This window comes from Homalodisca vitripennis, chromosome 2 (genome assembly GCF_021130785.1).
Source record: "Homalodisca vitripennis isolate AUS2020 chromosome 2, UT_GWSS_2.1, whole genome shotgun sequence".
Taxonomy (NCBI): domain Eukaryota; kingdom Metazoa; phylum Arthropoda; class Insecta; order Hemiptera; family Cicadellidae; genus Homalodisca; species Homalodisca vitripennis.
This window is the reverse complement of record NC_060208.1, coordinates 127077145-127093361: the sequence shown is the minus strand read 5'-3', so window position 1 is coordinate 127093361 and position 16217 is coordinate 127077145. Positions and strand designations below refer to the sequence as shown.

The 16217-nt window shown below is 32.6% G+C and overlaps 1 protein-coding gene across 4 annotated transcripts in view; it reads left to right on the top strand.

Moving 5' to 3' along the window:
* Positions 1–16217, top strand: part of LOC124354697 (mitochondrial potassium channel ATP-binding subunit) — a 46902-nt gene that overhangs the window by 17908 nt on the left and 12777 nt on the right. For all 4 annotated transcript variants that reach the window (XM_046805345.1, XM_046805344.1, XM_046805347.1 and 1 more), the window contains one exon: positions 8273–8376. In XM_046805345.1, coding sequence (XP_046661301.1) covers positions 8273–8376 — 104 coding nt within the window. The remainder of the gene's footprint in view (positions 1–8272; positions 8377–16217) is intronic.

The window sequence follows — 16217 nt, the reverse complement described above, 5'->3', positions numbered from 1 at the left end:
CCCAACTTTAAACAAAATAACTGGAAGATGTAATGATTTATTCTAATACCACGATGCAGGTACACTGGATGGTTCATTTTAAGCATCAGTCCAGTAATATGTAGTTGGAAATTATAGCCTTTTGTACAAAACAGTAACATTTTCTTTTTATTTATATTCTGCTATCTAATCTATGTCAAATAAAATAATAAACCGGATCTCTTTTACTTTAAAATTTTAAACAAATAAATTCCTTGTTATCTGTAATCAGTTGAGTTTTTATGAGCTATATTCCTGGATTATCTAAATTTTTGTTAATCTGGATCGTTCCCGGTCCCAGTAAATCTGGACAGATGAGGTTGTACTGTATTGAATATATAGTACAAAAGGTAGTGTAGGTGGTTGTGTTAGTAACTACACACCACCATCCGTCCATCTATCTTAGTGTCTGAGAATGCCGTTGGCCGAGTGATCTAAGGTATTGGACTTAGGATCTGAGTTGGAGATAGTGTAGGTTCAAATCCTGTCTGTGACCATAACACTTTTATCAGTACCATTGACCTTGTAATCTATCAACTTACTCCCTTATTCTACTTGATGAGATCCTTGCACAGGCCAGTGGCAGAGAAGAGGCAGAATAAGGCTTATAGGAGGATAGGCCTCTTCTTAGCCCTCGAACTGGTGGTGTCTGCTCCTGTACTGGCACTCCTTTTTTTAGCCGTTTGTAAGAATTACATTAAATTGTTGTATGCCTCTAAAAATTCTTCAGGTATACAACTTATATACAATTTGTTCCAGAATTTTTCAAATGATAATAATAAATTATCTTCATTAATATTTTTTACTTTAAAAAACTGTTGGTGTTTAAATATGCTTGTTAAGAATATTTTTGAATTTTTTATAACTTTGCACTATGTCATCATATATGCATGAAAGGTTTATACAGGGTGATTCATGAAGTTCTCCCCCCACTTCTACAGCACATTGTACTAGTAAAAATAATGAAAAAATTGTATATAAACATAGGTCCGAAAACGCTTCTTTAGCGAGTTACAGCTAGTGAAAGATTTCGCCTGAATTCCTGGGTAAAGAGTAAAATAAAGCCATACTGAACTTTTGGAAAGGTTAATTAAGTAAGAAATATCGTGGATTCTTATGTATTTTTACCTGATAAAGCTAATAAAATAGGTTTCAGAACTGTACCTGTAGTAGTTTTTGAGGGATTGAGGGTTAAATGCAAAAAATTGGGGCACGAAACAATGTTTTTTTAAGTTTGATGTACAATAACTTTGTTAAATTGGTAATAAATACATAAAATCAACAAACATTAATTATAGAGAATTTAATTCTGAGAAAATTGATATAATCAAAGTCTAAAATAAAACAGAAATAAGTACCAAAAAATCGATTTTATTCAGTATAATACATTACTAGCTGTAAAGAAATACCGTACGGTATTTAGTTAAAATAAAACAAAAACAAAATGTTTGTTCCTTAATGATGAGATAAATTGAGAAAACAAGATTAACTGTTAAATAAATTTGTTTGTAAATAAAAATATCATGTTTTATTACATATTATTAAATATTAATAAAAACACTACTTTTCCAAATTGTTTATTATTTCGGGCGAGGCCTTTCAAAACCAAAGGTTTCATCTTCAGGCAACTCCACAAATAAATATTTACATATTGTTTGTTAAAATTAATATTAAATTAACATATGGTGTAAAATGTAAATACAAAAATTTTGGAAATATTTCAGCCAGTATGAAAAAATTATATTTGACTAGAGTTTAATTTTTGAATAAATTCAGAAGAAAGAAGATTGGAATTTTCAATAGGGCCCTCTTCATTGTTCATGAGTTTTTCTTTACTTCTGTTTATGTATAGTGTTTCCCAAGCATTCAAGTTCATTGGTTTTGTTATTTCTTTTATTAATTTTAGATTTGTAATTGATGTTCTGTGTCCTGATTCAATGCAGTGCTTGGCTACAGCAGATTTGTCAACTCTTCCATATTTTGTGTGCGATAAATGCTCTTTAAATCGTGTTTTTATTGTTCTTTTTGTTTGTCCAATATAAATTTTGTCACAGTCATTGCATCCAATTTCATAAATTCCCGATTTATTATCATTTGAAATTTTGTCCTTAGGGTTTCCTAAAATTTGGGATAATTTGTTGCTTGTTCTGTGAGTGACAGTTTTATTTGTATGCTTTTTAAAAGTTTTGCATATTTGGTTTGAAAAAGTGCTGTATGTTGTGCAAATAAATTCATGTTTTGTGTCTTCAGGTGGTCTTAATGTTGTCTTATCTTTTCTACTTTTTCTTTTTAAAGCTTGTTTTAGTATATTGTCAATGAGTTGTGTAGTGTAACCATTGAACATAGCAATAGATTTGATGTAATTTAGTTCTTTCTTGTAGTTTTCTGTTGAAAGTGGTGTATTTAACAGTCTATAAATCATTGAATTAAATGTTGCTCTTTTTTGTGCAGAAGGATGGTTAGATTCATTGATGATGAACCTATCTGTATGAGTTGGTTTTCTGTAGATATCGAATTCAAATTTTGTTTCATTTCTAATAACTAATACGTCTAAAAATGGGATACTATTGTTTTGTTCAATTTCATATGTAAATTTAATAGTAGGGTAAAACGAATTTAGAGTTGTGATAAAATCTTGTATGTTTTCATTTTTATTAAATATTGCAAAAATATCATCGACGTATCTTATCCATTTTCTTGGGAAATATGTCATTTTAGATTTGGCTGTAGTTTCAAAATAGCTCATAAAAATATTGGCAATAAAACATGAGAGAGGATTTCCCATAGCTGTTCCATCAATTTGGGTATAATAAGATTCTCTATATTGGAATGTGCTCTGATTCATACATAAATTTATCATACGGGAATATTCATCAATTATTTCCTTTTGTAAATTTTGAGAAGTTAACCAATCTGTAATTATTTTAATTGTGTCCTTAATAGGAACATTAGGATAAAGCGATGTTACATCAAAAGAAACGAGATATTCATCTTCATATAGAACAATGTCTTTAATTGATTCTATAAAATCGTATCTGTTCTTGATGGAAAATGAAGGAAAACTTTCTAAAGTTTGAAGATTTTTCGACAACCATTGAGACAGAAAATATGTTGGGGAGTTTATACATGACACTATTGGTCGCATTCCATTCCCAGGTTTGTGTATTTTTGGGAGACAGTGTAATTTTGGAATGGTAGGATTAGGAACTATGAGTTTTCTATATAATTGGTTGTTAATTAAATTTTTACAGTTTTTTAAGGTTTCTGATACTGATTTAGTGTACTTTTGGATTGGATTTTTTTGAAGGATATTATATTGTCCAGTGTTTAAAATTTGTTTAACTCTTTTATGATATTCTTCTTTGTTCATAATGACAATAGTATTACTTTTGTCAGCCTTCAAATAAAATACATTCTTCTGTTTAAGACGTTTTATTGTTCTATTGTATTTTGTGTTATGTAAATGTGAGGAACGTTTTTCTTTTAGATTCTTGGAAAAGGTAGAGTATATGTCGGATCTTATGGCAGTTTTTGTACTCTCATCTAAATATTGAATGTTACTTTCTATATCAACAATTACATTTTCACTGTCATTTCTACTTGTTAGGTTAAAATTTAAACCTTTGTTTAAAAGATTCATTTCCTCTTCGTTAAATGTTTCTGATGACAAGTTACACACTAGTTGTTGGTTTTTGATAGGAAATTTGGTTTCTTGATGAAGAAATGGCTCATTGGAATTTAGAAGTAATTTAAATTTGTTTTCTAACTTTTCCTGTTTCTTTTTGTATTTAAAATCAATACTATCCAGCATATTACAATATTTTTCTTGAAAAAGTTCATGATAGATCGTTGATAAGTTTTTACTTATGTCCAAATGTAGTTCTAAAGCTTGTAATGATAAAGTATCTTGTTTAGAGTAAAGATTTTTTATTTCCAGGTTAAGCCAATTCAATTTTGCATTATGTATAACTCTGTCAGTGGTTTTGTTTTTAATTGGAATGTTAATTTTAATAAACTTTGGGAAAATCTTAAATTTCTTGCATTTTCTTAAAAACTGGATATCTAATTCTAATAACCTTACTTTTTGTTTGTATTTGTGAAGTCTGTTCAGCTCACTGGGCTTGAGTGCCATGTTCATTGTAGACTCTTGGAGCAATTGGAAATTCTTTAAATATTATTAAATATTAATAAAAACACTACTTTTCCAAATTGTTTATTATTTCGGGCGAGGCCTTTCAAAACCAAAGGTTTCATCTTCAGGCAACTCCACAAATAAATATTTACATATTGTTTGTTAAAATTAATATTAAATTAACATATGGTGTAAAATGTAAATACAAAAATTTTGGAAATATTTCAGCCAGTATGAAAAAATTATATTTGACTAGAGTTTAATTTTTGAATAAATTCAGAAGAAAGAAGATTGGAATTTTCAATAGAATTCAATGAAAATTTACATATGAAATTGAACAAAACAATAGTATCCCATTTTTAGACGTATTAGTTATTAGAAATGAAACAAAATTTGAATTCGATATCTACAGAAAACCAACTCATACAGATAGGTTCATCATCAATGAATCTAACCATCCTTCTGCACAAAAAAGAGCAACATTTAATTCAATGATTTATAGACTGTTAAATACACCACTTTCAACAGAAAACTACAAGAAAGAACTAAATTACATCAAATCTATTGCTATGTTCAATGGTTACACTACACAACTCATTGACAATATACTAAAACAAGCTTTAAAAAGAAAAAGTAGAAAAGATAAGACAACATTAAGACCACCTGAAGACACAAAACATGAATTTATTTGCACAACATACAGCACTTTTTCAAACCAAATATGCAAAACTTTTAAAAAGCATACAAATAAAACTGTCACTCACAGAACAAGCAACAAATTATCCCAAATTTTAGGAAACCCTAAGGACAAAATTTCAAATGATAATAAATCGGGAATTTATGAAATTGGATGCAATGACTGTGACAAAATTTATATTGGACAAACAAAAAGAACAATAAAAACACGATTTAAAGAGCATTTATCGCACACAAAATATGGAAGAGTTGACAAATCTGCTGTAGCCAAGCACTGCATTGAATCAGGACACAGAACATCAATTACAAATCTAAAATTAATAAAAGAAATAACAAAACCAATGAACTTGAATGCTTGGGAAACACTATACATAAACAGAAGTAAAGAAAAACTCATGAACAATGAAGAGGGCCCTATTGAAAATTCCAATCTTCTTTCTTCTGAATTTATTCAAAAATTAAACTCTAGTCAAATATAATTTTTTCATACTGGCTGAAATATTTCCAAAATTTTTGTATTTACATTTTACACCATATGTTAATTTAATATTAATTTTAACAAACAATATGTAAATATTTATTTGTGGAGTTGCCTGAAGATGAAACCTTTGGTTTTGAAAGGCCTCGCCCGAAATAATAAACAATTTGGAAAAGTAGTGTTTTTATTAATATTTAATAATATTTAAAGAATTTCCAATTGCTCCAAGAGTCTACAATGTTTTATTACGTTGTATTTTTTTTTAAATAAAAATTTACATCAAATGTTCGAAAATAAATGAAGCAAACATTTTCCCGTTATTGTTTACTAATCATCGAAATGCAGTTTTTTGTTTTATTAATTTCTAAGTTGGTAACGCACGAATAACAGCTGATCAACAATGGTATTCTGTACTGTTACGTTAGAACTGTGTATTAGTGGTGTTTTGCAAGCTACAGCAGGAGATCGGGTTCTGTGAATCGTGTTATTAAATGCAATTTTTCTGTGAGTTATAATTCGATTGTTTATTCAGCGAAAAAATGCCTTACTTATTTACATCAGAGGAATATGCTGATATGGTTTTTATTTTGGGTTACTGTAATGGTAATGCTAGAGCTGCTGTAGAAGAATATGAACTACGTTACCCTAATAGGAGGATTCCAGATACCAAAACAATTTCAGGAACTTTTCGTACTCTTCGGGAAACAGGATCACTACCAAGTACTAGAACCAATTATGAACGAGCTGTCCAACTTGATGATGATATTGTTATTAATGCTGTTCATCGCAGTCCAGGTGTAAGTACACGACGTATTTCTAGGCGGATAGGAGTTTCGCAGTCAACGTTGTGGAGGTCACTTAATCGAAACAAATTTTATCCGTTTCATAAACAAAAGGTTCAACATCTACAGCTAGGGGATGGTCCGCTTCGCTTGGAGTTTTGCAACTTTTTGAATATTAATAATCAACTCTACAAGCGTATTTTGTTTACGGATGAGGCACAATTCACTCGGGATGGTGTCAATAACTTGCACAATGAACACTCATGGGCAGAAGAAAATCCACATGAGGTAGTGGAACAGAACTTTCAACACCGATTTAGCGTCAATGTCTGGTGTGGCCTTTTGCACAATCGGCTGATTGGACCTTTCATATTACCTGGACGCCTAAATGCTGAGTTCTATTTGCATTTCCTTCAAGAAGAGTTGCCGCAGCTGTTAGAGAATGTTCCTTTACATCTCAGACAAAATTTGTACTTCCAGCATGACGGAGCACCTCCCCACTTTTCACGTGCCGTTTCTGCTTACTTAAATCATCATTTCCTGGACACTGGATTGGTCGTGGAGGGCCTCACCCTTGGCCACCAAGATCACCAGATCTATCTCCATTGGATTATTGCATCTGGGGATGGATGAAAGACATTGTATACAAGACAAAAGTGAATTCTCGTGATGAATTAATTGCCCGTATTATGGATTCGGCTGTGCAGATACAGGGAAGTCCTGAAAAATTAAGAAACGCAACAAAAGCAATACACAAACGTGCTGCAAAATGTATTGATAATGATGGCCTCATTTTCGAACATCTATTATAAAAAGGTGCGTACGGTTGGCCCAACCTGATTAATTTTGCTTAAAACTAGTAATGTATTATACTGAATAAAATCGATTTTTTGGTACTTATTTCTGTTTTATTTTAGACTTTGATTATATCAATTTTCTCAGAATTAAATTCTCTATAATTAATGTTTGTTGATTTTATGTATTTATTACCAATTTAACAAAGTTATTGTACATCAAACTTAAAAAAACATTGTTTCGTGCCCCAATTTTTTGCATTTAACCCTCAATCCCTCAAAAACTACTACAGGTACAGTTCTGAAACCTATTTTATTAGCTTTATCAGGTAAAAATACATAAGAATCCACGATATTTCTTACTTAATTAACCTTTCCAAAAGTTCAGTATGGCTTTATTTTACTCTTTACCCAGGAATTCAGGCGAAATCTTTCACTAGCTGTAACTCGCTAAAGAAGCGTTTTCGGACCTATGTTTATATACAATTTTTTCATTATTTTTACTAGTACAATGTGCTGTAGAAGTGGGGGGAGAACTTCATGAATCACCCTGTATAAATTCCAAATCATACAAAATAAACACAATTTTATACTTACTAAAAATGTATGTAGTTTTAGTGCTTTTACTTAAAATTTATTTTAATTTTTTAGCATTGAACTTTAGCACAAAATGTACTAAATGTTGTTTTTTCAGCATTTTTGTACAATTCTTTACAACATTGAAATTCAACCTATATATGACTTATCATATGTCATTGTGTTCAGGAAAACTACAGGAATAATAATACTCGCTTATTATTGGTGCTATAGTTTTTTTATTCAAAAAACATTTAACCTTGAACAAGTCTAATAAGAATGCTGGTTCCAATTCAGCTAATAGTTCTCTCAAATTATTCGATTTGTTCCTAAAATTAAGTGTGACTTTATCAGCCATATTACTAATAACCAAAACACAATGACAACAGACGTAACTAATAAGACAGTCGTCCCGGTCAGCTGGTCACAGTCAAAACAGTTGCTTGCACAAAATGTTTCTTCTAACCATACAAAGAGGAATAAAGTTTGATTTATTGAGTAATAATATACCTCAATTGATAGATTCGATCATTCTGTCATCGATAAACCAAAACATCGAAAATACGCAAATATTAATCGATTTCAGAAACGTCTGCTTTCTGCCGTACATACGGCAGTGCCAGAACGCGAGCGGCCTAACTGCCGTATATACAGCAGTTGCCAATTAGAGGGTTAAAAAAAACTTGAACTAAAGAACATATTTTGTGTAAGTACTTTTATAAGTCTTTGACACAATAGATTAATATTTTTACCGGTGTTTTCTCTACAAGTTTCATGATCAGTTGTTTCTTTTCAGGTAGTTCTAAAAGATTTCAACTTAAAATTGCCAGCTGGAAAGACAGTTGCCATTGTTGGTACATCAGGCAATGGAAAGTCAACAATAGCTGCTTTGTTGGAGAGGTAAAGAACATTTTGTGTGATTAATTAAGTTATGAATCTTAATTAGTGATACATAATTAGAACGTATTGATAAGTATTAATCCTAGAAAATTAAAAGTTATCACCTTTTGAGTGTTGCGATATTGCATAGGTCGACAGTGTACAAAATGTCTGTGTTGTGCAAAATAATATTTCATATTTCTATAGTTTTTACCAAACAATACAGAGAATCGATTGGGCAAGAGTATATTCCTGTCACCGCTACCTTAAGGCTCTATTGTGACAACCCAGAAATCTAGACAGCCCAGGTAATTTTGATGCTTTTAATGTAACCCCAAAACATGTTTCGAAGCTAAAGATAACAAATCAGTTTAAGAAAAACTCTTTGAAGGTATTTCTCCTAATCAGGGCAACTGCCCTGTTACAAATGATATGTATAGCAACCCCTTGACTTCCTTGCAAATGTGAGGTATGCATCTTATACAGGTAGTAGTTAAGTGTTCAATGTCCAATCCACAGATTAGAGAATAAAGCCTCGCGCGCACTACGACGGAACGGAAGGACACGACAGAATTTTTCAAATATGAATAGTATTGATTGTTATGGAGATGCGCGCACTTGGACGGACGGGACGGAAGAGACGCGTCGGACATCAGTCAGATTATCTGAAGAAAAGAACTTTTGAACAAATTCTGCGCGTCGGCGACGTTGGGTCCGTCCCGTCCGGTGTTGTAAGCGCACACACCTCAGACGGAACGGAAGGAAATTTTCTCTATTCCAGCTATATCTTCTGAGCCAAAATGGATGTCTCCAAGTTAATTTCTCTTGTTCAAAACTACACCGAGCTGTACAACATGCGTCATCCTGAATATTTTAACGTCAATAGAAGAGAGAATTGTTGGGAAGAAATCGGTGCAATGCTGGGACAAGCAGGTAAGAGCAAATTACTAATGGTTTTACTGTAGACACTTGATGATTGTTAATTCGGCGAACTTAACCTCAAATACCGCTACTTTAGACAACGTTTGTTTACGCTTCTTTGTAACGCCTATACAGTACAGTATATAGTTTTATGTTCATTATTACAGGATTTTGAACATACCACATACCTTTTTTGTGTAGTACAGTACTTCGTGTTAAGTCTGTGTAACCAACTAAATACATGAGACTATAGAACAAGCGCAGCTTTCGTTGTAGCATATGCAAGGGTTTTTGCAAGGATTTGATCAAGCTTCTGTGTAAGGAACTTGATTATTTGATCCAAGAACATATTTTTACAGTTTGGTAAGTATATCTTTTAACCCTTTTAACCCCGACGTCCGTACTATACGGACGTCGTAAAAATGGCGTCAACTCCCGACGTCCGTATAGTGCGGACGTGCACTTTTTATTACTTTACTGGCCACCTATTTCACCAAATGCTTTGAAATTTCACAGACTTGTGCACAAAGATATTTTTGCATCGAAATATATTAGTTTGTAATGGTTTGATTTCGTATTTTGTCAGTCTGTGACTGAGCAATTGCAGTTCGTCTCGACTGACTGCTCACGCTTGTTGCAGACAGCTGTATATCACATGGTTGTGAATATTCCGTTTTCTTCACAGTTTTAGGTTAAAGCAGTATAAAGTATGGCAGTTAAAGTTTAGTTTATTATTTGTTTTATTTCAAAATGAGTAAAAGACATTGTTCAAAGTCTCCCGTAAGTGAAAATACAATAATTAGTAACCTAGTTGCAAATGGTGTGGATGTGATTAGTGACGACGATTTAAGTGATGGATATCTTGAAAATTTACATTTTGTAGTGATGTAAATATTGTTTTAAAACTTTTTTAAAATTTAGATTATGAACAGTTTTAGTTATTTTGTCAGAAATAACTTTGGTTTTATGTTTATTTTAAGTTACTGTGAATTTCAAAGGTCGTGTTACATTGCCTTGCCCAGAAATGGCAAAAAGAAAAATTTACACAGCTTTACAGAAATTGATGTTACTCCACTTGTAAATAAGGTAGGCCTATAATTTTTGTTTCCTTTTATTAAGGAATTAATATATCATAAAGTAAATGGGTATTTTTGTGTCAAATATTTTTTTATATATATGGTTTCCATGATCAAACTTGAAATTTCTTCATTTTTATTTATTTTTTATATTTGTATATGCATTTAAAAAAAATTACTTTCAAAATAATAATTTTATTTGTATATTTCTGTACGCGACATGTTTAAAGAAGTAAAACAAAAAAAGAATTACCTAAATATCTTAAAAAATAACTGAGTTATGAATTTTGTACAAAACCCTTACATTTTGTCTGAAAATGGCTTAGGATTTCTGGCACATCACTTGATTTAATGGCCGGGGTTAAAAGGGTTAAAATAATAGAAAAATTGGTGAAAAAGTATTATTTCGGGAAAAAATTAAAATAAAAAATTGATTTTGTTTAGGTGAAAAATACATTTCTGTTTTAGCTATAAAAAGGGTTTTCCGGATCGTATGTTTTTTTTATACATTTTATTATTTTTATATGATGTACATGATCATATTGAATAATCTCAATTTTGTTTATATAATATTCTAAATTATTTAATAGGCTTATCACTGTTCAAAGATGTTTGTAATACATAATATTTGCATATTTCTTCTTCTTCTACCTACTTCTCCAAGTTCCAACTTTCCTAGAATTGCCTATTATTTTAGATAAAAAACTATTCCACACATAACAAATAAATATGAAATAATAAAATTCATAAATAGAACTAACCATAAAGTAAGAAGAAAATTCAAAACACTGTAAAATTAAGGTTTATTACAAACACATAGTTAATTCATGAAAATACTTTTATTGAGAAATAAGATTACATGGATAGATTTATTGACATATATATTTTTGTGAATGAGTTTTTGCAGTAGTGGTAGAAATAACTAGAAACAATCATTCCTTTCGTGTTACGTTCACTCAATCAAACACGTAGCTTGCCCACTTGAACTCTTCTTTCTTGCCACGAAACTGATCCAAATTCAGAGCAAAAGTAATCCCTGAACATATTTCTTACTATGATAGCTTCACTACCAGCCAAACCACCAGTACCTTTCAGTGGAGCTAGTGACACAGCCTGTGAGATTGTATACGCTAAATCCCTTTCTGTCCAATGACTTGAATCTTCTCTTAAGTAGTTGTGCAAACAACAAGCCGCAAGAACAACAGAAGAAAGATGATCCTGTGACAGGGCTAATCTTCTTTCGAAAATCCTGAACCTTCGAACTAAAATGCCGAATGCATTTTCAACGACGTTCCGAGCTCGGCTCAAGCGGTAGTTAAAGATTTTTTCTCTATCTTTTCCGTGCACATTGTCTCGTGAATAAGGCCTCATTAAGTTTGTTCGAAGAGGAAAAGCTTCATCACCAATAATGACATAAGGAAGATGCACACCAGTCATTGGAAGTACTTTGGAAGATGGTAAGCGTAAAGTTCCATTTTCCAGTTTCTTCCCCAATTCCGAAGTACTAAAAATACCTCCATCAGAGTTTTTCCCATAGCCACCAACATCTACGAATATAAACTTTTTATCGGCGTCCACTAATGCCAATAAAACAATGCTGAAGCACTTTTTGTAACAAAAGAAATCAGCCCCGCTGTCATGTGGTGCTTCTATTAACACATGTTTTCCATCTAAAGCGCCAATGGCATTAGGAAAATTCCACTGCTGGTGAAATCCGCTTTCTATCTTTTCCCACACGTCTTGTGTAGGCTCCGGCATAACTAACGGTTGTAAGCATTCCCATAGCACAGCACATGTTGAATGGACTACTTCCCGAAGAGTTGTTAGTCCCATGCGATAAGAATATGCCATTGCACGGTAGGACATCCCAGTAGCAAGGAATCTGAAACAATAATTTGTTGTTTTGTTTTATGTTATAAATTTATAATGTTAAAACATGTTACAGTGTTTGGTAATGTTACAGGTTCAGACTGCAAGGAACGTTGGGTAAAGATACGAGACTGCCATCGCAAAGCACTTCAGCGGCGCAGGACAAAAAGTGGCCAGGCAGCCAAGAAAATAAAAACTTCCCAGATATGAAAAGGAGCTTGCATTTTTAGTGCCTTATCTTGTTGATGACGACCAGCGTACATCCAACTTCGCTCCCAGCGTAAATTCTACTGAAGACAAAGCTGGTGGCATTGATGAGGACGAGGAGGAAGTGTTAAACGACACAGAAGACAGTTATCATGCGTCACTGTCTACATCCCCACTGCTTGTGAATACCACAAATTCTGTGCCACTGAACACTTCTTCAACTTTATCACCAGGAAATGTGTCCCAAGCAATGACTTCTTCTTCAAATACGTCTTCCTTAACTAGGAAACCATTGATGTATAAGAAACGGAATAGAAATGGTGGTCAACCGAAGACTGCGGCTACTGTCTTGCAAGATTATTTGAATAATATATCTGAGCGTCCTAAAACAGTTGAAGTGGCTGACTCTCTTACAACTTTTTTTCAATCCATGGAAAAGACGGTTAGGGGCTTTCCTTTAACCCTTTGAATGCCACAAGGCAAAAAATTTAGTACAAAAGAAATGCACTAGCAACTATATTGCAAGTCATATGCGAAAAATGCCAGGGAATAATAAGAAGTATTACCGGGCTTCCGGAAAAAGAATATATTTTTTTTATTTTTCATACTATTTTTATGAAAGAGGTATCAAAATGTTTGTAAAAAATTGTATTACAATAAAATGTTACAAAACAAATGAAACAACATAAAATAATATTAGTTTTGGCATGTCAAAACAAAAAAAAATGTATAAAGCAATTTTTATTTTTTAGTTTTTATTTTTTTTTGACAAATTAATAAGAAACAATTTTACTATGGGAAGAATTTTTTTAATATTCTTTATAACATTGTTAATGTGAAAAAAAATAATGGTTGACTTTTTATATAATTACTATAGTTACATAACAATGCTTGAAATTATGTACATAATGAAAAAATCATTTTTCAGTACCGGTAACACAACACTAAAACAAAAATAATTAATGCATTACTTACATTTATCCTTTGGTTCTAAAGTATATCTAATATATGGTCTTCATATTTTCCCAAAAGATATGTACACACACACACACACACGCTCGCGTGCGCACGCGCACGCACGGGAGATATCAATTTAAAAAAATCATTTTAGAGATCCTAACCTCAAAACGATGTATACACAACCATGTGACCGAACGTATTATTTTAGATATTACGCATACTATACGTAGCGAGTTGTTTACGCGCCAACGATGTTACGCACCCGGTTGATCACCGCCAGCTGTTGTTGCTTCTATTATTCTGTGTTTTTTTATCTTCACTAATATAAAGTATTATGTGAACTATTATTTATCTATTGCAGGATAGTTAACAAATAAAACAATATTGGTCGTGAAAAGAATTCATGAAAAATAAAGCGTTTAAAAATTACGATAACAGACGGCGACGACGGATCGTCTCCTGGCACTTTTCGCACAGTAAGTCGGCGACGATAGATCGTCGCCATGGCACTTTTCGCAAGGGTTTTTGGCGACGATGTATCGTCGCCGTGGCACGCAAAGGGTTAAGAGACCAAATTGAGATGAAAAAGAAAATATTTCAACTAGTCAGTGATAGGGAAATGGATCTTGTGTATAGACCAAGTCCTGAACCTGTCGAACAGTCATTTATTACACCACAGTCAAGTTCTTCTGCTGCAACGCCAGAGGAACGTTTACTTGGGTACAACATATTGGACATATCTTTGAACTCATATAATAACACACTTTCATAATAACATAACAACCACTTGGACTCTTTCATTGAGTTATGCATTTTGTTGTTTGTGTCCACTCTATATCATTTTGTTTGTAAATAGTTTAAAATAAATAAAACTTTTATGTTAAAAAGGCAATTATTTTTTTATTTCATCTTCTAAGTACCAACATTATAAAATAATGTTTTCCGTTACTATTAGCAGTAATAAAAAAACGCTGAACTGAAGAAGTAAAAAAAAGACTTAAAAAAGGTATAACTTAATTGGTAAGGTTCAATTTTTTAAATTATTTATTCAAAAGGGTAATTGGCTTACAAGATTAACTTTCTTATATTAATTTTATCCCCGACCACTGTTTTGTACTGAAATAAATTATTAATTGTGTATTTTATTTGCTATTTCAGAAATGACAGAATATTATTCTGAGAACGTTACTTAAACTTTATTTTTCATATACAGTTGTGTTCACTACATATGAAACCTATTGCATGCAGCAATTCATTGTAGTTTGTTTGAATATACTCATATTGTAGCGTTAAAGGTATTTAATTCAACATTATATAATTTTATAAAATTAAATAATATGTAATTATTAGTATGTTTGTTCATAATTGGCCAAAGGAAATTAAATAATAACAATGGTAATGCGTGTGAGTGAGTAAATCTGGATAAACTAATATAAAAGCTTACCTCAAACATATTGCTAATCTCTCTTTAACTTCAACTGGTGCTCTGAACTTCGTTTTTCTGAGTGATAATTTCTCTTTTATAATGATAAGAAGATCTTCAAATTTGCTGTGAGTCATGCGGAAATATCCAAAAAACTTTTCATCGTCTTCTATCAAATCTGAGAATAACGTATGAAACTCCCCCAAAGCTAACCTTTTAGTGTTTATGTTATGTACCCAAAACCTGGCTTTTCTTCGTCTTCTCTCTGCCTCTTCTTCTTCTATTACGAATGCAGCAACAATAATTAATTCTTCATCTAAGCACTGAAGCATCTTTGACAATGTTTTAACACAGACTGAGAACTTGATTAAAACACCCAAGACAAGTCTGGCTTGGCGCGGCGGTTCCGTCCTAATGCGCGCACCCTATCTTAAAATTTCCAGTCGTCCGTTCTGTTGTTTCCGTCCGTTCCGTCGTAGTGCGCGCGAGGCTTAATGTCCGGATTTTGGAGTCCAAAAATAGCTGCTCTAAAAATCAATAAGGGGTCTATGACAACTTTCGCTCGTCTAGGACCTTACAGGCTATTTTGGTAGAGGGAAGTCAATGAGACACGACACGTAGACATCTCAAGTCACGCAACCCCTTCATGTCCCCTAAGTAATAGTAGACATTACTTTTCATATTAGAATAGCCCTGCACTGTGTATAGACAATTAATAGTAGGAATGTACCTTAGACAAACAGTAGTGAAGGAAACAATATTTTTCCAGATATTAGCTATTGTTCAGTGATACAAAACATCAATCAGAAGACAGGATATTGATTGTTTCATTATAGTTCCTGAGCAAGATATAAACATGCAATATTTCAAGTTATTGATTTTATACGTATTCATAGCCAAGTCACATGACTTCCTCATGCACAAGTGAAGGAGACACAGCAGGACTGAGAGTTACTGTTTGACCAGAGTAAATGGCTTTACTGAGGTAAGCGAGACACTAAACATTGTGAAGTCTGGAAGTCGCAGGCTTCTGCTCCATGTTTGACTACCAAACAAGACAACCTTAGGTGATCATTAGGTGGCCAGGCAACCATTTTAGGTCGCATATTCCAAGTTCTGCTACAGTATTGTCAGCTAGTGTGAAGAGCGACCACTGCAACAATAGTGACTGCAAATACGAATTTTGAGTTTTTAATCAAGCACATTGGCCTTTTAAAGACACAGGCTGAAGGTTAAGCTTTCTTCGTTGGATAGATGGAACTATAATGGTTTTGAAGGATATGACACTCAATCCCTCTTCAGCACCAAAAATTCATGAGTTCAAGTTTTCTGCATGAGTTTGACTAATACAAATTCATGGCTACCTCCTGCTATAAAGACAAGGTCATCTGCATAACCGTATTTCA